Source organism: Saccopteryx leptura, chromosome 7 (genome assembly GCF_036850995.1).
Source record: "Saccopteryx leptura isolate mSacLep1 chromosome 7, mSacLep1_pri_phased_curated, whole genome shotgun sequence".
NCBI lineage: Eukaryota > Metazoa > Chordata > Mammalia > Chiroptera > Emballonuridae > Saccopteryx > Saccopteryx leptura.
This window is the reverse complement of record NC_089509.1, coordinates 65,320,670-65,343,033: the sequence shown is the minus strand read 5'-3', so window position 1 is coordinate 65,343,033 and position 22,364 is coordinate 65,320,670. Positions and strand designations below refer to the sequence as shown.

Genomic DNA, 22,364 nt, shown 5'->3' with positions numbered 1-22,364 from the left:
CTCTTGTTTGCAAGGGATATGTTTCCAAGACCCCCAGTGGATGCCTGAAATCAAAAATATACCAAAACCTATATATACTATGTTTTTTACTATATTTGCATACCTTTTCACTTAAAGGAAATACTTTATGGCTTCTTTTTTGTCCTATCTGAATAGCCAGCATCACTGCTCTTGCACTTTGTGGCCACTGTTAAATAAAATAAGGGTTATTGGACACAGCACTGTAGTACCACGGCAGTCTATCTGGTAACTGAAAAGGCTGAGTGACTAATGAGCAGAAAGCGTTTATAGTGTGGCTACATTGGACAGAGGAATGGTTCACATTCTTGGTGGGTCAGTACAAGGTTTCATCACACCACTCAGAATGGCATGCAGTTTAAACTTATGAATTATTTATTTCTGGAATTTCTTATTTAAATTATTGAGCTGCTGTTGATCATGAGTCACTAAAACTGCAGATAAGGTGGTAAATTTTTGAAACCATAATAATGGAATGGCATGGTGTTATACAAGGCACCCAGGTAGACTGGGTTCATCCTCTTCTACCATTTCCAAGTTTTTTGACCTTGGGAACTAACAGTAACCTCTCATTGCTGTAGCTTCCTGCTTAGTAAACTGAGCATAACAATAACAGCAATAATTATACCTACTTAATAGGGCTGTCACCAGGATTAGAGAAGATAATTTTTGTAAAGTATTTGGCACAGAATGAGTTTTCAATTAATATATATTATTTGCTCACTCATTCAATATGAATGTGTACATTAATGTAACATTGTGCTAGGTAAAATATAATGGTGAGTAAAATAGACAAAGTTCCCACCTTTATGGTACATAATTACATAATAATATAAAGAGTTGTAAAATTGCAGCAATTCCAAGCCCCAAGAAAAAAAGTGGTGGGAGTAAGAGTGAGAAAGAAGATATATATCAGAGATGAATCATTTTTAAGGCTTGCAAGACTTGAGGATGGCCTGACCAGGCAGTGGCACAGTGGATAGGGTGTCGGACTGGGAAGCGTAGGACCCAGCTTCAAGACCTCGAGGTCGGCAGCTTGAGCGTGGGCTCATCTGGTTTGAGCAAGGCTCTCCAGCTTGAGCCCAAGGTCGCTGGCTCGAGCAAGGGGTCACTTGGTCTACTGTAGCCGCCCCCCTCCCCAGTTAAGGCACATATGAGAAAGCAATCAATGAATAACTAAGGTACCACAACAAAGAATTGATGCTTCTCATCTCTCTCCTTTCCTGTCTATCTGTCCCTATCTGTCACCAAAAAAAAAAAAAAAAAAAAAAGACGATGGATGGTGGTGGTGTTCAGTTACGGAACACTGGACAGTATTTGGATTTAAGTATAGGTGGAAAAGGGTGTGGAGAATCATGAGTTTGGTTTTAGATATGTTGAATTTGAGATGACTTTGAGACATCTAAGCAAAGATGTAGAAGGGTAGTTCTGAACAAGTCCAAAAATCAGAGAAGTCTGGGCTGGCGACATGTTTATTTGTCATTTGTAGAGGAGTGGTAATCAGAGGCATTGATATGGATGAGAATTGCCCTAGGAAGGAGCTGAGAGTAGGTGAGAAGTGCGCTTATTAACTGAGCTTGAGAAACTCCAGCTGTAATGACAAGATAGAAGAGCATACTCCCGAAAAGAAGGCAGTGAAGGATTGGCCAGAGATGGAGGAGAAGAGTGCGAAGAGTTCTGTGACTGGGAAGGCAAGAGAAGATAGCATTTCAGGGAAGGAGTTTGAGACCCGGTAAATGCTGAAAACTGAATAAGTGTAAGATTTATATTTATTAGAGAGTACAAGATTGAAGTCATTGGTGAACCCAGGGCCTGAGTGGTGGGGCCAGAAGCATAGTCATGAATTCGAGAATGAAAATGATGTGGTGAAGGAAACACAGAGTACTGATGACTCTGAGAATTTGGTCTTTGAGGGAAAGATTAGCAATAGACCAGTGCCCAGAAGTCATAGAAGGGGGTTGTATTAGTTTAGTGTACTAGGACTGCTGAAACAAAGTGCTGTAGAGTAGGAGCTTAAACAACAGAAGTATTTTCTCACGGTTCTGGTAGGTTGAATCCAAAGGTGCTTCCATGAATAAGTCAGGAAGTTGGAATTCCTGTGCGATGTGTTTTTGTAAGTAAGAGACAAAGGCCGTCTGCTTAGTGGTATAGGTTTGGTGGCAGGGTAGCAGGCTGGTATTTGAAGAGAAGTAAAGGTATAAGTGGAGTAGGGATGATTCACAGTTTTCATCATGAAGATTGGAAGAGTGAAATTACCCCAGAAATGTAGTTGCATTTTTAGGTAGTGTTGATCTGAATTTATGGTGGGACCTTTTTGGCCTGTTGTATGACCCTACCAATTTGTGTCTGGCTGTTGAGGTATGCAGCACAGAGATGGGGTTCATGCAGCATTTGTGCTTTGCTGCATGGGATCAGTGGGTATGATAAAAGACAGAAGGGCAAAGGAGGTAATGTTTTCCCAAATGCATTTTTGAAATGATGGACCAGCTCAAGTTGATAAAGAAGAAACTAGAGAAGGGAAATAATGATAATATTTATAATTTTGATGATGATGGTAACAAGATTATTGTTAAAAACAAACTTCATTACAATTCAGTTTTCTTTATGAGCATTGCGTGTGAATCGGTTAGAACATTAATATTCATCCTTTAATACAATCTTTTTCACAGGTCACATTTTAGGGAAAGATATATTTCCCTTGCCAAAATGATTACTTAAATTTAGCTATATAGTAACATATTGATCATGTTGGCACACACAGCATAAAGTATAGTGTATTCTGTCTTGCAAATTTGAGGAAAATGAAAAAAATTTTGGTTATGTAAAGATAATCATAAAGTTGATTATCTCTCTTATGTTAGTGAAAATTGGATTATTCCAAATTTCATTTTACTGACATCTCTGAAAACATAATAAAAGAGAAATCAATAGCTCTAATAAACTATAGGATAAGTAATAACCATTATAGTTATCAGTCACATATCCCTACAGTTCACATTGGTGGCATTAGAATTCATGTGTATGCAGAGGTTCTCCATGCTGCTGCTGCTACATTTAAAAATTAGACTTCACATTTTTCTGGGTAGAAGAACGCCGTGTCACTAAAGCAGGCTGTCATGATTCTTGTTATTTATTGTGGTAGTAATTACTGCTGGCATTGCAAATGTGATTTCTAGAATCATCCGTGTGCTTTATCTTGTTTATAGAAAGGAACCACAGAGGCAAAATAGAACACTGAGTTGCAGAAGTATACAGCTGGAGGCTCTGTGCCCAGTTCCTCATATTTTTTCTCCTGATCAGATGTTTGACATTTGCTTGCCATGCCCTTCTGCCTGATGTGACCTCACATACTTGCAGATACTCTCTCATACATTCTTTAGAAATCAGCCTGGTCACGAAAGAATGGTGGATAGTCACATGCATTTTTGGCCTCTGGAGATATTTGTCATGGTATATTTTAAGAACACATCTCCAAGGTTATGTCTTGCATGTGGATGTCACCATTTGACAAGTCACACTGATATGGACTAGGCATGGAACTGCTTTTGTAGTAAGTTAATATTCAAATTGACTGATAAGATATCCTGATTGAAATTAAGTTTTATAACCTAGTTTGATAAACCATTATCAGTAATGTATTTAAATAAATTTGTTTACTGGGGCATCAGCCTCAGTTTATATCATTTTCATTAGAAATAGTCATATATTTACTGGTGTTGCGTCCTAAGGGAAATTAGTTTTAGCATGCATTAAAACTGAATGTGCACTTAAGGTAACTTTTTTGTGCCGAGATGCCTTTGCTTTATTTATGGTTCTTTGTTCCATATCAGTGAATTTTTCCCCCCAGTTATCATGATTTATGGTCACCTGCTTCTTTTGTTTCTAGCATATTCTTTTTTTTTTTTTTTTTACATTTTTTTTATTACATTTATTTATTTTTAATGGGGTGACATCAGTAAATCAAGATACATATATTCAAAGATAACATGTCCAGGTTATCTTGTCGTTCAATTATGTTGCATACCCATCACCCAAAGTCAGATTGTCCTCTGTCACCTTCTATCTAGTTCTCTTTGTGCCCCTCCCCCTCCCCTTTCCGTCTCCCTCTCCCCCCTCCCCCCGCAACCACCACACTCTTATCAATGTCTCTTGGTCTCACTTTTATGTCCCACCAATGTATGGAATCATGTAGTTCTTGTTTTTTTCTGATTTACTAATTTCACTTCGTATAATATTATCAAGATCCCACCATTTTGTTGTAAATGATCCGATGTCATCATTTCTTATGGCTGAGTAGTATTCCATAGTGTATATGTGCCACATCTTCTTTATCCAGTCTTCTATTGAAGGGCTTTTTGGTTGTTTCCATGTCTTGGCCACTGTGAACAATGCTGCAATGAACATGGGGCTACAAGTGCCTTTATGTATCAATGTTTCTGAGTTTTTGGGGTATATACCCAAAAGAGGGATTGCTGGGTCATAAGGTAGTTCTATTTTCAGTTTTTTGAGGAACCACCATACTTTCTTCCATAATGGTTGTATACTTTACAGTCCAACCAACAGTGGATGAGAGTTCCCTTTTCTCCACAGCCTCTCCAGCATTTGCTATTACCTGTCTTGTTGATAATAGCTAATCTAACAGGTGTGAGATGGTATCTCATTGCAGTTTTGATTTGCATTTCTCTAATAGCTAAAGAAGATGAGCATCTTTTCATATATCTGTTGGCCACTTGTATTTCTTCCTGGGAGAAGTGTCTGTTCATGTCCTCTTCCCATTTTTTTATTGGATTGTTTGTTTGTCTGTTGTTGAGTGTTATAAGTTCTTTGTAAATTTTGGATATTAGGCCCTTATCTGAGCAGGTGTTTAAAAATATCATTTCCCAATTAGTTGGCTGTCTGTTTATTTTGTTATCAGTTTCTCTTGCTGAGCAAAAACTTCTTAGTCTGATGTAGTCCCATTCATTAATTTTTGCTTTCACTTCTCTTGCCTGTGGAGTCAAATTCATAAAATGCTCTTTAAAACCCAGGTCCATGAGTTTAGTACCTATGTCTTCTTCTATTTACTTTATTGTTTCAGGTCTTATGTTTAGATCTTTGATCCATTTTGAGTTAATTTTAGTACAGGGGGACAAACTGTAGCCCAGCTTCATTCTTTTGCATGAGGCTTTCCAGTTTTCCCAGCACCATTTGTTGAAGAGGCTTTCTTTTCTCCATTGTGTGTTGTTGGCCCCTTTATCAAAAATTATTTGACCATATATATGTGGTTTTATTTCTGGGCTTTCTATTCTGTTCCATTGGTCTGAGTGTCTATTTTTCTGCCAATACCATGCTGTTTTGATTGTCGTGGCCCTATAATAGAGTTTGAAGTCAGGTATTGTAATGCCCCCAGCTTCATTCCCTTTCTTTAGGATTGCTTTGGGTATTCGGGGCTTTTTATAGTTCCATATAAATTTGATTATTTTTTGCTCCATTTCTTTAAAAAATGTCATTGGAATTTTGATGGGAATTGCATTAAATTTGTATATTGCTTTGGGTAATATGGCCATCTTGATTATATTTATTCTACCTATCCAAGAACAAGGAATATTCTTCCATCTCATAATATCTTTTTCGATTTCCCTTAACAATGGTTTATAGTTTTCGTTATATAGGTCCTTTACATTCTTTGTTATGTTTATTCCTAGGTATTTTTTTGTTGTTGTTGTTGCAGTCGTGAAGGGGATTATTCTTTTGAATTCGTTCTCAAATGTTTCATTGTTGGCATATAGAAAGGCTATTGACTTCTATATGTTAATTTTGTATTGTGCAACCTTACTGTATTGGCTTATTGTTTCTAGTAGTCTTTTTGTGGATTTTTTGGGGGTTTTGATGTATAGGATCATATCATCTGCAAAAAGTGATACCTTTACTTCTTCTTTTCCAATATGGATGCCTTTTATTTCTTTGTCTTCTCTGATTGCTGTGGCTAGAACCTCTAGTACCACATTAAATAAGAGTGGAGAGAGTGGACAACCCTGTCTTGTTCCTGATTTAAGGGGGAAAGCCTTCATTTTTGTGCCATTTAGTATGATGTTAGCTGATGGTTTATCATATATGGCCTTTATCATGTTAAGATATTTTCCTTCTATACCCATTTTGTTGAGAGTCTTAAACATAAAATTGTGTTGTATTTTATCGAAAGCCTTTTCTGCGTCTATTGATAAGATCATGTGGTTTTTGTTCTTTGTTTTGTTGATATGGTGTATTACGTTAACCGTTTTACGTATGTTGAACCATCCTTGAGATTCTGGGATGAATCCCACTTGATCATGATGTATTTGTTTTTAATATGTTGTTATATTTGAATTGCTAGTATTTTGTTTAGTATTTTAGCATCTGTATTTATTAGACATATTGGTCTGTAGTTTTCTTTTTTTGTGCCATCCTTGCCTGGTTTTGGTATAAGGGTTATGTTTGCCTCATAAAATGTGTTTGGAAGTATTGCTTCTTCTTCAATTTTTTGGAAGACTTTCTGTAGAATAGGAACCAAGTCTTCTTTGAAGGTTTGATAAAATTCGCTGGTATAGCTGTCTGGGCCTGGACTTTTATTTTTGGGGAGGTTTTTAATGGTTCTTTCTATTTCTTCTCTACTAATAGGTCTGTTTAGGCTTTCTGCTTCTTCTTGACTCAGTCTAGGAAGGTTGTATTGTTCTAGGAATTTATCCATTTCTTCTAGGTTGTTGAATTTAGTGGCATAAAGTTTTTCATAGTAATCTACAGTAATTCTTTGTATATCTACGATGTCCGTGGTGATTTCTCCTCTTTCATTTTGGATTTTGTTTATATGAGTTCTTTCTCTTTTTTCCTTGGTAAGTCTTGCCAAGGGTTTGTCAATTTTGTTGATCTTTTGAAAGAACCAGCTCCTTGTTCTATTAATTTTTTCTATAGTTTTTCTGTTCTCTATTTCATTTATTTCTGCTCTGATTTTTATTATCTCCTTTCTTCGGCTGGTTTTGGGTTGTTTTTGTTCTTCTTTTTCCAGTTCCTTACGGTGTGAAGTTAAGTGGTTCACTTGAGCTCTCTCTTGTTTGTTCATATATGCCTGAAGTGATATGAACTTCCCTCTTATCACTCCTTTTGCTGCATCACATAGATTCTGATATGTCGTATTGTCATTTTCATTTGTATATATATTTTGATCTCTGCGCTTATTTCTTCTTTGACCCATTCATTTTTTAAAACTGTTATTTAGTTTCCACATTTTTGTGGGATTTTTTTCCTCTTTTTTGCAGTTGAATTCTAGTGTCAAGGCTTTATGATCAGAAAATATGCTTGGAACAATTTCAATTTTTCTGAATTTGCTGATGTTATTTTTATGGCCCAATATATGGTCAGTTCTTGAGAATGTTCCATGTACACTAGAGAAAAATGTATACTTTGTCGCTTTGGGATGAAGTGTCCTGTAGATGTCTATCATATCCAGGTTCTCTAGTGTTTCGTTTAAGGCCACTATATCTTTATTGATTTTCTGTTTGGATGACTGATCTAGAGCCGTCAGCGGTGTATTGAGGTCTCCAAGTATGATTGTATTTTTGTCAGTTTTTGTTTTTAGGTCAATAAGTAGCTGTCTTATATATTTTGGTGCTCCTTGGTATGGTGCATATATATTAAGAATTGTTATGTCTTCTTGATTCAGCATCCCCTTAATCATTAAGAAATGACCATTTTTGTCTCTGAGTACTTTTGCTGTCTTGTAGTCAGCATTATCAGATATGAGTATTGCTACGCCTGCTTTTTTTTAGATGTTATTTGCTTGGAGTATTGTTTTCCAGCCTTTCACTTTGAATTTGTTTTTATCCTTGTTGCTTAGATGTGTTTCTTGTAGGCAACATACAGTTGGATTTTCTTTTTTAATCCATTCTGCTACTCTGTGTCTTTTTATTGGTGAGTTTAATCCATTTACATTTAGTGTAATTATTGACACTTGTGGATTCCCTATTGCCATTTTATAAATTGCTTTCTGTTAGTTTTGTATCTTGTTTGATTCTTCTCTTTTGTTTTTCTATCATTTGTTTTTGTTTGTTTGTATTCCATACTTCTTTCCTCTGTTGCTACCTTTTTTAAGTCATGTGCTTTTGTGGTGGTTTTTTCAATGGTGGTTACCATTAAGTAATGAAAAGGGTACCTACCATATTCATTATAGTACCCTATCTTGCGAGTGTTTCTGCACTTCATCGTCTTCTGCTACTGTTAATCTCTGTCCTCTCCCCCCTTTTTTTTTTGCTTTTGTTGTCACAGTTTAAGTTTGGTTTTATTGTGTTCTTGGTAGAGCTTTTACTTGTGGTTTTGCTTTGTTTTGTTCTTTGGATCTGGTGGGAAAACACCCTTTAGTATTTCCTGGAGTGGGGGTTTTCTGATGATAAATTCCCTCATCTTTTCTGTATTTGTGAATGTTTTATTTCTCCTTCATACTTGAAGGATAATTTTGATGGGTATAGTATTCTTGGCTGAAAGTTCCTCTCTTTCAGGACTTTAAATATTGGGGTCCACTCTGTTCTAGCTTATAGAGTTTCTGCTGAAAAATCTGATGATAATCTAATAGGCCTTCCTTTATATGTTGTATTCTTCTTTTCCCTGGCTGCCTTGAGAATTTTTTCTTTGTCGTTGGTTTGTGCCATTTTCATTATGATATATGCCTTGGAGTAGGTTTGTTGTGGTTAAGAAAACTCGGTGTCTTGTTTGCTTCTTGAATTTGAGGCTTTAGTTCTTTCCACAGGCTTGGGAATTTCTCGTCTATTATTTGTTTGAATAAATTCTTCATTCCATTTTCTCTCTCTTCTCCCTCTGATATACCTATTATTCTTATGTTATTCTTTTTGATGGAGTCAGACAATTCCTGTAGGGCTTTCTCATTTTTTTAAAATTTTTGAGTCTCTCTCTTCTCTCTGTTGTGCCTCAAGTTGCTTGTCTTCTGTGTCACTAATCCTACCTTCTATCTGGCCTGTTCTATTAGCTAAGCTTGTTACCTCGTTTTTCAGTTCATGAATTGTGTTTTTCATCTCTGTTTGATTTGTTTTTATAGTTTCAATTTCCTTGGAAATACATTCTTTGTGTTCATTGAGTTGTTTTCTGAGCTCCCTAAATTGCCTTTCTGTGTTTTTTTGTATATCTCTGAGTATTTTTAGGATTTATATTTTAGATTCTCTGTCATTTAGCTCCAAGGTTTCCAATATATTAAATTTTTTCTCCATAGATTTTTCCACATCTGTCTGTGTTACTTCTCTTTCTTTTGTGTCCATGATATTTGATTTCCTTTTTCTTAATGGCATCTGAGAGTGGTCTTGTTGATAGCACTAATGAGAATTAATAAAGAATAAAAAGTAGAAAAAAATGAAAAAAAAGAAAAAAAATTTGGAAAAAAGAAAAAAAATCCCCAATTATAATTTATTATTTCCCTCCCCTTTTTTTTCTTCTCTTCCCCTCCTCTTCCCTCCTCCTTAGGAAAATATTGTGATAAACTGTGAATTATATTATGCTAAATGGAACAAAAACTGCCTATAACGGAGGGCCTGAGTTGTGGGGAACTGTTCAAGGGGCAAAAAAGGAAGTAGGGACCCAAAAAATGCAAAAAAGGAAAAAATTTGGGTCAAGTATAAAATGATTTGCTTGTAAATGATGGTCGACTAAGAGATACAATGAGAGGGATAAGAGAGAAACCAGAAAAAGGGGGGAAAAAAACAAACTATTGTATTAAGTGGAGCAAAGACTGAATAGAATGGAGATCCTGGGTTGGGAGGAATGCTAATGAGTTAAAAAGCGAAGTAAAAAGCACCCAAAATGCCACAAAAAAAAAACACAAAAAAAAAACTTGTGTCCCAAATTAAATAATTTCTTCGTGATTGAGGATTGAATGAGAGGAAAATTAAAAGGAGAAAAGAAGAAACTAATAGAAAGGGAGAAACAAGAAAAAGAGGAAAAGGAAAGGAAGAAAAAAGATAAAAAACAGAAAGAGAGAGAGAGTTAAGGGTTTTGGAGTGTAACTCTTATGGAGAGTAAGGAAGAAGAAAAGAAATACAGGTGCTGGGGATGGCTCCTTGGCCTCTGCCCCAGGCGCTAGAGTGTCTCTGGTCGCAGCAGAGTGACTCCCCGGAGGGGCAGAGCATCGCCCCCTGGTGGGCAGAGCGTCGCCCCTGGTGGGCGTGCCGGGTGGATCCTGGTCGGGCGCATGCGGAAGTCTGTCTGACTGTCTCTCCCCGTTTCCAGCTTCAGAAAAAAAGAAAAGAAATAAAACGAAACACTTATGGGTAGTGTATTTCAAGAAAAGGAAAGAGTAAGACGAGCAGAGAATAAAAGGACCAAGGTGGAGGAAATAGAAATAATACTAATAAAGGCAAGAAGATGAAAGAAACAAACAAACAAAAAATAGTGGAACAAATTATAAAGCCTGTGAATTTTTCTTGAATTTGAGAGATTAACTTCTTCTTCCCTTTTCTTTCCTCTCCCTCTTCCTGGTCGGTGACTCTGTACCCCAGGCTCTGCCCCTGTGGCATGCTTAGGTAGGGATTTGCAGTTGATGAGACCCGACGGCAATGTCATATATTAGGCTTCAGTCTCGTTGGTGGTCAAGGCTTGTTAGTGTTTGCAGGCTCCGACAATGAGAGAGTCCGTTTTCCCGGAGCCTCTCTCCTAGTCTCTCCTTCCTGGATTAGCAGCCTGATGATCCAGCTATGAGTCTGCCGTTACCTCTGCTACCTCTGTCTGGGGAGTAAGAGGCTTAGAGAGCTGGCAAATCCCCACTCTATCCCCACTCAACGCAGGGCTCTGGGTAAGGCTCTGGCAGTCAGAGTCACCAGCATAATCAGGCGGGGCTGGGAGCCACTTGCTCTCAAGGTGACTTTCTCTGAGCTTCCAGGCCTGTTCAGCACACCTAGCACTCTGTGGGACCACTGTCCCCAGGCTTTCCGCACTTTGTAGCCTGTTTTGGCTGGGAAGAAGATGCACTAGGTGCTGCCTGCAGTACAGGAGGTCTTAACATGTGCCAAGTCCCTCTTTTTAGCGTATATCCGAGTATGAAAGCTCTGCCAATCAGAAGTTGTCCCACCCCTTGAGCAAGAGGCACTAAAAAATATCACGCCTCTTGTCTTGGATAGCTGGACTGAGAGAGATCTTGTCAATTATAGCTGGGTAGGTCAGTTGGGAGGTGAGCAGCCTGTGGGTTAGGCTAATTTCAGTGATTGGATCCGCAGAATTTCTCCAGAATGAACTGCAAGCTGCGCGCGTGTACCTCCCCCAACGCTTGATTGTTAGCTTGAATGGCTGGGTGAGGCGCCCCTCCCGCCTAGAGAAGCTCGGGTGTAGGGAAGTTCGCTTTGGTGTACTCCCCGAGCGCCGCTGGCAGCTGCTGCTCGTGGCGCGGGTGGTTGCTCTCTGCATGGGAGGCTGGGCTGCTCGCGGCCTGGGGCGCAGGAGGCTGGGCTGCCTCCAGCGCAGTGCGCGGGAGGCTGAGCTGCTCGCTGCCGGGCGGGCGGGAGGCTGAGCTGCCCGTGGTGCGGGGCGGGCCAGAGGCTGGGATGCTTGGGTTGTGGCAGACGGGCGTTTGCTCGCGTGGGCTGATTCACCACAGGCACACTCTTTCCTCGGCTTGAACGAACGTCCGCGCTGCAGCCTAGCTACCTCCACACCCTAGCTCCTCCCGACTCTCAGTTCCAAGTGAAAAAGCAGCCTTTGCTCAGGTTAGTGAGGAAGGCAGAGAGTTTCTTTGTCCGACTTATTTCCCTCAGGGTTGATCATATATTTAGCCAATTTTTCGCTCGATCCTACCTTCGCCTTCAGGGTGTGAAACTCTCGGATGCTCCAAGGATAGATTTTTCTGTCTCTGGTTGTTGAACTTGTTGAAATTTTGGGGAGATTTTTTGGTTCGTGTCTTCATGGCGCCATTTCTATGACGTCACTCCATTCAGCCTTCTTAAAAATGGTTTGTAAGCATTAAAAATTATAACTGTAGCCACATGGCAAATCATTACAGTATAGTTTAATGTTAAGTGAAAAACACAGGATAGCAATTACTTGTACTATATGAGAATAGGCTGTGGCATTTAAATCTGGAGCAACATATGAAAACACTGCATGTAAAAAATTAGTGGAAGAAAATATACATGCTTTTTTCCTATAATGTGGTACTTTTGTATAATTATAAAAATTACATAAGTTGTTAGATTTTAATGAATGTATTTTAATGTGATAGTAACAGAAATACACTGTGGCCCTGGCCAGTTGGCTCAATGGATAGAGCGTCGGCCCGGCATGCAGACGTCCTAGGTTTGATCCCCAGTCAGGGCACACATGAGAAGCAACTATCTGCTCTTCCCTGCCCCCACTTTTCCCCTCTCACAGCCAGTGGCTCAGTTGATCTGAGCGTCAGCCTCAGGTGCTGAGAATAGCTTGGTTGGTTTGAGCATTGCCCCCAGACAGGGTTGTCCAAGAGATAATGGTCTGAGTGCATATGGGAATCTATCTCTCTATCTCCGCTCCTTTCACTTTAAAAAAATAAAAAAGGAAATGCGCTATGGTTTGTGATAGTCTATTATAAATTTCTAAGGTTAGCCTATCTATCCACTGGGTCTATAATTAATCTGCTTCAGAGACAGACACCCTCATGCACTCTTTGGGAGCCGTCTAAGTTTAGATTTTGGGCATAAGCATACATCTGTTGTTATATTCCTTATTCTAATATAGTAACAGGTAAGTCTCAGTAATATTTTTTTTCTGTTAAAATTACTTCACTGTGTCTGTGTGGATTCATAGTATATATGTTTGTGGGTAGAGAATTAATAAAACCTTTTCTTCTTCTGCATGAAAACTTGATCTTTGCTTCGTTAACTAGCAAAGTTAACTTTGCTTAGTTCCCCTGAAAGCCTGATTTTAAAAAAATGGAATGTCAAGTATGTTACTAGACAACATTGTTTATGGTAAAAAATATTCTGGATCTGGATTGGGAAAACTATAAAACTTGATGGAAGGCTTAACTTTGGACATCTTTGAGTTCATTGACTTTTTCGACAGCATGATCCCTGTGGGGTATGAGGTCTTCATCCCATATCTGTCACATATGGGTCTCATCTTCTTATGCCTGAATTGCTGACTGCTTCAGGGACTCGGCAGAAGAGAAATGCCCAGTGCTGCTGTTCTGGCAACTAGTCCCCACCCTGCAGCCTTCTGAGTAGATTGGTGTCATTGGGACTTCTTGTAGCTCTGAAACTGTTAGTTAATTCATTCAGTTCCTTGGGATGAGTGTTAGGCAGGACCGACACATGGCTTTTAGTCGTAGTTTTCAACAGTGGATTATGTTACCTTGGACAGATCACTTAATCTCTTTGAAACTCAGTTTTCTTAAGTGTTAGATAAGAAATTTGACTAATGTAATGTCTGATGTCCCTTCCAACTATAAATCCTGTAGTTTTCAAATTTTCTTATCAGTTAATTTTTAATCCTTTTTTTTTTTTTTTTTTTTTGTGGGAGCATTCCAGATTTCTTTTATCCTGGCAGATGATCAAATAGCTGAAAGCCTAAGGTTCAATAGTGTACATTCCTTCAAATTTAAATTTTGGAAAAGTTGTCACGTTATAGCTGCATAGTTCTAAAGTATATTTCCTATGCAATAGAATTTAAAGAACTTAAATGAAAAATACTCAAACTTTGGGAGGAAAAAACCAATTAGAATAAAAATTAGGAAAGCTTTTGATTATTTTAAAATTTTGTCTCAATTTCCACTTACAGGTTGTGAACTGGCTTGAAGGACCTGGATCAGAACAACTGAGAGCCCAGTGGGGGATTGGAGATTCCATTCGGGCTTCCCAGGCCCTACAGCAGAAGCACGAAGAGATCGAGAGCCAGCACAGTGTGAGCGGCTCTTTTACCTCTGCAAGTTACAGTGCTGTTCTTAATGTGTGCCTGACTAGTAGCATGTGTGGTACTGCATCAATGACAGTGGCTATAAACTGTCATAGGGGGCATAAACATCAGTGTGTTTAATCTTTGAGGCCATGAAGTACATTTTGACCACTTCGTACATATTCATTTAAAGTTTAACTTTGGTTTTATCTTCAATACAGTTTAATAACATTTATAGAAACACAATTCATGTGAAATTTTAAAAACTACAGTGACAGAAGAAAGAGTGATAGTACAAAAGTAGGACTTTTATCTATAGTCCCTGAGACAGAAGTTCTCAGAGGGAAACCTGTCCCTGCTTTTTTGGGAGTTTACATTATAACTGCATGCAAGCGCAATTCCAGAATTGTTGCATAAACATAACTGATAGGGAGTGAGTGGGGAGGGTGCAGGATATGTGTTTATTCTTTGTGCATTTAAGGGTTTATATTTGTAACTGTGAAGGAGATATGAAATCACAGTTACGGAATTGGGAAATAAATTAACCATAGGCAGATTATAGGTAATAATAGTTCAAGAGGTTTTAAAATTTAACATCTTGTTATTCAGAGGGAACTGATATATGTTAAGCTCAAGCTGTGTTATATAGTTAACTTCATTATTGCAAAAATGGTCAATTTGTACATCAGTTAGCTCACCTCCTTTTCTCTCTCACATCATATTATGGTAATTTTAAATAGATTGACTAGAAAATTGGGAAAAATAAAACTGAAATCCATTCTTTTATATCTCTTTAGATTACCTGTCTTAAAAATATGATCAATTTACACACACAGTATTCAGCCTTACACAAATATGAGGAATAAAACATTTCCCCATGAACAGATAACAAAAGAAGGCAGCCCACCTTCAAGTGCAGCTGCCAAGTAATTAAAATACAGTCTGATTGGATTTATGTATTTATAAAGGAAAAGAATGGCCTGACCTATGGTGGTGCAGCGTCCACCTGAAACACTGAGGTCGCCGGTTTGAAACCTTAGGCTTGCCTGGTCAAGGCATATATGGGAGTTGATGCTTCCTGCTCCTCCCCCATTCTCTCTCTCTCAATGAATAAATAAAATCTAAAAAAGAAAAGAAAAGCATATTCAAGAGCGAATAGGCATCTTGACCTAAGGATCTAAATGCACAACAGTGGAGAAGAGTATAAAAAAATTTATCAACAGTAATATTAAGCCTGACTAGATGGTGGCACAGTGGACAGAGTGTTGAACTGGGATACAGGGAACCCAGGTTTGAAACCGTGAGGTCGCTGGCTTGAGCATGGGCTTATCTGGCTTGAGCATAGGCTCACCAACTTGAGCACAGGATCAGTGGCTTGAGTGCAGGATCATAGACATGCCCCATGGTCGCTGCCTTGAGCCCAAGGTCTCTGGCTTGAACAAGGAGTCACTTGCTCTTCTTGTAGCCCCCCCGCCCATCAAGGCACATATGAGAAAGCAGTCAATGAACAAGCAACAAACAACTAAGATGCTGCAACAAAGAATTGATGCTTCTCATTTCTCTCCCTTCCTGTCCTGTCTGTCCCTATCTGTTCCTCTCTCTGACTCTCTCTGTCAAAATAAAATAAATAATAATAATAATGTTAAAAGTCTAGGTCCAGATGAGATTTAAGAATCATCTACGCATTATATTTCTGTAATTATTTTCTTTCCCCTTCAACTTCCCTTTTGAAGTGGTAATCTAAAAGTTGACTAGTATTAGTCAGTGTATATTTAACTAAATAAAATTAAAGAATAAATATTGACTGCTTTTTGGGGGAATAAATTTTAATTATTGACCAAGACTCATTTGCTCTTTATTAGAGATGTATTTTAACAATATCTGACATAATTGTTTTTCTTTTAATTATATAACCTGTTTAGCTTCCTTAAATTATTTTCTTTATGATATTTTCCAAATCCACTTTTAATATTCAGCTGTATTGGCAGATGAAATACACACTGTAACCTACAGGACTTGTAGTCTGGCTTAGGGAATGCTATTTAAGCAAGAGGGGTCACAAAATTTGGATACTATTTACTATATATTTGCTTTGTATTTACTGAACTATTTACTATATATTAACTAAAGATAGTAAGTATATTGTTTTTGAATTTTCCTAATTAGTTCTTGTAAGAGACTTAAAAAGAAATTCACAAAAGAAGTAGAACTATATATACAAAAGTTATATATTGAAAAGTATATTTTATATTGCATATAGCATGGATGAAATTACAAATGACATAGATTCTTGTGTTTAAATGTTTGTTTTTATATTTTTATTGTATTTATAAGTTTTAAAAATCTACTTAAGGAAACAAATTACTTAAGGATGACCCTTTTCATGTGCTTAGGTTTATTTATAATGTAAATCAATAATAAATTTCAAAACTTTTGAGTTGAAAAGGGTCTTACAGATTTTTCAAATACCAATTACCTTATGTTATACATGAAGAAACAGGGAGATTACGTTTTTTGATCAGTGGCTAGGTAGACAATGTTGAAACACCAATCTCATGATACTCAGATGAGATCCTTTCTCCCTCTCCCACCCCATCTCTATGCTCCCTCTCTCCCTCCCTCCCTCCCTTCCTCCTTCTGTCCTTCTCCCCCCTGTCAGAGAAACATACTAAATTTTATGGACTTGCTTAAGATGTAGCTTTTTTCTTTTTCATTCTTCTACCCTTAATACTTGAGGACATATACATTTTTTTAAGAGAGAGACAGACAGACAGACAAATAGGCAGGAAGGAAGGGAGAGAGATGATGAGAAGCATCAACTCATAGTTGCAACACTTTAGTTGTTCATTGATTGCTTCTCATACGTGCCTTGACTGGGGAGCTCAAGCTGAGCCAGTGACCCCTTGCTCAAGCCAGCGACCTTTGGGCTTCAGCCAGCAACCATGGGATCATGCTGATGATTGCACTTTCAAGCCTGCAACCTCGGGGCTTTGAACCTGGGACCTCAGCGTCCCGGTTCGATGCTCTATCCTCTCTGCCACCACCAGTCAGGCTGCATATACATTGACATCTTCATTCATATGACATCTGCATATACATAGACATGGTGGCCAAAGAAAAGAAACATTGATGGCTTATTATGAATCTCATTTTTAAAACAATGTAACACCTGGAATTTGTTTCAAAATTGGGAGGTGGGACAGGTTGGATGGGACAGATGAATCAGGATTGGCCATGAGTTGAAAATGATTAAAGCTATATGGTTTATGGGGTTTCATGTAGTTTACCCTTGAACAATGAGGAGATTAGGGTCATGGACTCCCCTCCCTTCCACATCACTGTCGAAAATATGCATGTAACATTTACTGTCCCCAAATTTACTAATAGCCCACTGTTGATTGGAGGCCTTACCAATAACATAGTTGATTAGCACATATTTATATACTGTATAGTATTAAGAAAATTATAAGGAAAATACATTTATAGTATTTATTGGGGAAAAATCCATGTATAAGTGGATGTATGCAGTTCAGACCTGTGTTGTTGAAAGTCAACTGTACTGTTTTTTCCACTTTTGAGTAGACTTGAAATTTTTCATTCTAAAAGGTTTATAAAAGAGAATTGTACCATTTTGACCAATAGATGGCACTGCATTATCACCTTGAGACTAAGTTGATGCAGGATGAGTAAGTAGACTAGCTCATGATGGTTAAGATAGTCGAATATTTTACTAAAAGCTTTCTTTTCTGTGTGTAAACAAAATTCAACACTTCAAAAAATAGAATTGTTCAGGTTTTATGAAATTATGACAAAATTTTAGTATATTGATTGGCTAATAGGAGTAGAATTTAGAGAAAATTAACATCATTTTGTGTTAAACATTTTGGCAAGTACTAGATCAGGGGGCCAGTTCACTGTCCCTCAAACCGTTGGAGGGCTGGACTATAAAAAAACTATGAACAAATCCCTATGCATACTGCACATACCTTATTTTAAAGTAAAAAAACAAAATGGGAACAAATACAATATTTAAAATAAAGAACAAGTAAATTTAAATCAATAAACTGACCAGTATTTCAATGGGAACTATGGGCCTGGTTTTGGCTAATGATATGGTCAATGTGCTCCTCTCACTGACCAACAATGAAAGAAGTGCCCCTTCCAGAAGTGCGGCGGGGGCTGGATAAATGGCCTCAGGGGTCCGCATGCAGGCCGTAGTTTGGGGACCCCTGTATTAGATTTAGATTCTTCCCAAAAGCATAATTCAGAAACAAAGCTAAAAAAAATATGTTAGCCAAGAATCTATTTATATTTTTTTTAAAAATCATTGGCTTTTGTATAGAGAATAGAAAGTAGGGACAAACAGTGAAATAGGAAGACAAGAGGCTGATAGAATGGAAGCGGAAGAAGTAATGAAAGGAGATGTGGTGCTTGAGAGGAGGGAGAAGAGGTGGTCTGGAAGTAGTAAAGATGACTGAGGCAGCTATCCCCCACCTCGAGGCTGTGGCATGTCAGCTGTGAGAACGAAAACAGCAGTCAGAGCATGCAGGGCTGACTCCTTTGTGTGGACGGATTTCAGGGAAAGCAGGAAAGGCTAGGATGAGGCTATGGGAGAGTTGGCTGTTCATAGGAGTGAGTTTCAGGGATTGCAGTGGAAGGATTTAAGGCTTGGGGACTTTTTGTCTCAAATAATTTTTTTGAAAATTCTTTTGTATGTTATTTAGTCCATCTGGAAGAATTATAAAATATGTTCTCCAGGAACTAATTTTATCCTTAATTTACTTTAAAATGTCTCTATTATAGGAATGGTTTGCAGTATATGTGGAGCTTAACCAGCAAATTGCAGCACTCTTAAACGCTGGGGATGAGGAAGATCTCGTGGAACTGAAGTCCCTGCAACAGCAACTTAGTGATGTTTGCTATCGACAGGCCAGTCAGCTGGAATTTAGGCAAAACCTCTTACAAGCGGCTCTTGAATTTCATGGGGTTGCCCAAGATGTAAGTGTCTACTCTGATTGATTTTCTGTTCTTCAAATTATCTGAAACCTTATCTGCACATAATTTTTGCAGGTTTGCATGTCTCCTAATTATTTTTCTGAAACAGTAAAATAATGTACTGGTGGGGAAATGAGATAAAGTCTTTGATTTTGTTTTAAGTCAATCTGCATGCAACTAAACCTTTTTTGTTTACATAATGTCCCAACTAGATGTATTTTATTTATCTTGTTTCTCAGTGTTTATGCTTTATAACATAGAACACAGTGGACGTTTCAATACTCTAGTACAGTCTGCTGACCTGGATATATTGCTCTGTGGTCCTGGTGCATGCATCTGTGTGTTCTTTCAGATAACATGTATTCTAATTATTCATTCTTGTCTTTTAACAGCATAGTCTTTTTCAAGTATAACTGTGATAACCTCATTAGATAAAAACCTCATTAATCATTAAACACTGTAGATGCTGTTTACATCAGGGTTATCTCTTTGGTGTCCCTCTGCTTTAGTTGTCTCAGCAGTTGGATGGCTTATTAGGGATGTTGTGCGTAGATGTAGCACCAGCTGATGGAGCATCGATTCAGCAAACTTTAAAACTGCTTGAAGAGAAGCTGAAAAGTGTTGGTAAGCAGATTTTAAAAATGCTGAAACATAAGGGTTCTTTTAAAAATATATCATTACCATCGTTAGACAAGTTACTGTATACTGAACTGATAATTATTTACAGGAAACACAGGAAAAATTAATATAAAAAAGTTTTTTTTTCCTTTTAAGGATGTAATTTATGCTAAAATTTATATTTTTTAGTTTACTCCTCTTCATTGGACCTTTAGCCTTTCTTCTTCACCCCGCTATATTTATAGGAGCTATGTCTTGCATATACTACGAGCAGTTATTTTGTAGTGCATGCATAAACTGTAATTAGCTGTGAAGTGTTCTGTGGTGAACCCTGTATGCCCCAAATTGTGTTTTATGCAGTGATTTTCGTTGTTGCTATATCCTAACCTTGTGAAAAAATAGTTGGTTTGGTTCTGTGCATATGTTTCTCCAGACTGGCAATATAGCCAAGATGATATACTCTCGGGGGGGAGGGGGGGGTGTCCAATTTCATTAAGCTAGTTCTCTCAGTTGACAACCAGGCCTTGTAAAATATAGTAGAGTAGTAAATACAGTGACTTTCCCTAGGGCATGATTGGAGAGATAGATAGTAGATGTAAAAATCAGAAGTAGGGGTGGATTGAGTGGGACAGGAGGGCAAAGGGGAATGTAGGAGAAACAGAAACCTAAGGCAGAGATTTAATAAATGCTAACATATGATTAAACTAAATTAATTAATTATTGAAAAGGATTTGAAGTAATAGGTTTGAAAAATCATGTTTGTATTGTCATTTTGTTTGTTGGAACCTTTGTTATTTTAGCATATTACATATTTAGTATTTAATATGCCAGATGGAATGTATTTGAAAATGTCAGCAGTTTAAAAAAGAAAAGAAATGCCTTTATACTTCTCTAATTTGGAATATTGTAAACATATACTAAGTATTTCTTCTTGTTGGGCATAAACTAGATAGTGTCTATTCTCAAAATATTTAGCATTCTTTAATGTTGCTTGAATGATTCCAAGTCTTGCAGCTCATACCTTTTTTTGAACAAAATATTTGCCTTGTTCTCCAAAAAATTGGACTACATAAAAGCAGAAAGAAAAAAATTTAAAACTCTTGGAAATTTTCATACTTTCTTTCTGCTTTCAGTTTTTTAAAAGTAATTATTATATCTGGAAATTTACCCCTTAGGAATTCTCTTTAAGGAAAATTTGATATTGGGTTTGGGGGCACACCAGTTTGAAACACATTGAAAAGGGTGTTATTGCTCAAAATATTCAGAGGACTCCATCCCAAGATCATTTAATATATAAAACTGTCATACTTAGAATCCTAGTACGGTATCTGTGAGAGGGTTTACTTGAGGAAGGGAAAGTATTTTTGTTGTTTAAGAGATTAAATCTAGTAATTTTTTTTTTTAGATGTAGGATTGCAAGGTTTGCGTGAAAAAGGTCAAGGTCTTCTGGATCAGATCTCCAATCAGGCGTCCTGGGCCTATGGAAAGGATGTAACCATTGAAAATAAAGAAAATGTGGATCATATACAAGGAGTGATGGAAGATATGCAGCTGAGGAAACAAAGGCAAAGTTTGACTGTTAATGTTAATTTTTGCTAAGACAACATATAATACTTAAAACAAAAGCTGATATAATTTATATTTTCTATTCAAAGTTTTTACCTGTTAATAGTAGACATTGTAGTAAGTTTTTGATGAATATAATAATTGTGTATAATTATACTAACAAATAATGATAATTTGTTCAGCTAATGAATGGGTTCATTTTCTCTTTTACTAAGTAGTAAAAAATTTCAGTTAAACTCAAATACTTTGTATTCCTATTCCCAGTGTAGCCAATGACTCTTCTGTGTTTTAAGAAAACCCTTTTTGGAGAAATTTGCTTTTCAACTATCATTTGGTTTATTTGGACTTACATTTGCCATCTACACTGATCTATTTATTCATCTAAACTTCTTAACAAATTGTCATATATCCACTGTTGTCATATTTGCTGTAGGAGGGTTAGACTGTAGACTCTAATGTTGGAGTAAGATGATGAATGGGATGGCTAAGGGTATGATGATTAGTTTAGTTGCATTTGATACAGAGCTAGGAATTTAAAGGAGTCTTTGAAAACTCAGTTCACAATAACAATTGCAAACTATAGTTGTTTCTCTGCATCTGGTTCCAGGACCCTCAGAACTAAAAATTCACAGATACTCAAGTCTCTTATATGAAATGGTGTATTTTCATATAACCACGAACATTCTCTTATATACTATAAATCATCTCTAGATTACTTATAATACCTAAAAGCTATGTAAATAGTTGTTATACTCTATTGAGGGAATAATGACAAGAAGAAAAGTCCATACATCTTCAGTATAGATACAACTGTCGTAGGCCTAACTACATAGTACACGTCAGCAACATAGTATTTTTTGTGACTACTTTCCATGTTAAACTCTATGTACCTTACACATTATCTACTTTATTTTTTCTGAATCTGTCAGAAAAGTAACAAATGCTTTTCCATTTACAGAGCACTCTATGAAAACCATTTTGTGAGGGCACTAATACATATTTTTCCTTAAAAATCACTGTAATTTTTACTACATAATAAATGTCAGCAACTGCATAACTTTCTTTCTTTCACGTCATCAACAAAACCTACAGAAACTCTCCCTGTACATCGCAGAGAAATAGTCATCAGGCAGGTATTTCTTCTACTCTCGTGTCTGTGAATTTATCCATTTCATTATTCGATCTCATCACAAAGGATGATATATCTCTGCTCTTACCAAAGCCAGTCTTTCCATGTGCTCTCATGGAAATCAATTTCTCCTCACTCCATCAATTCCCATTCTTTACTCTGATCCCTG

General features: G+C 37.3%; 1 protein-coding gene across 2 annotated transcripts in view; it reads left to right on the top strand.

The window, feature by feature from the left end:
* Positions 1–22,364, top strand: part of SESTD1 (SEC14 and spectrin domain containing 1) — a 118,622-nt gene that overhangs the window by 77,696 nt on the left and 18,562 nt on the right. For both annotated transcript variants that reach the window (XM_066346692.1, XM_066346691.1), the window contains 4 exons: positions 13,774–13,896; positions 18,691–18,885; positions 19,392–19,506; positions 20,906–21,065. In XM_066346692.1, coding sequence (XP_066202789.1) covers positions 13,774–13,896; positions 18,691–18,885; positions 19,392–19,506; positions 20,906–21,065 — 593 coding nt within the window. The remainder of the gene's footprint in view (positions 1–13,773; positions 13,897–18,690; positions 18,886–19,391; positions 19,507–20,905; positions 21,066–22,364) is intronic.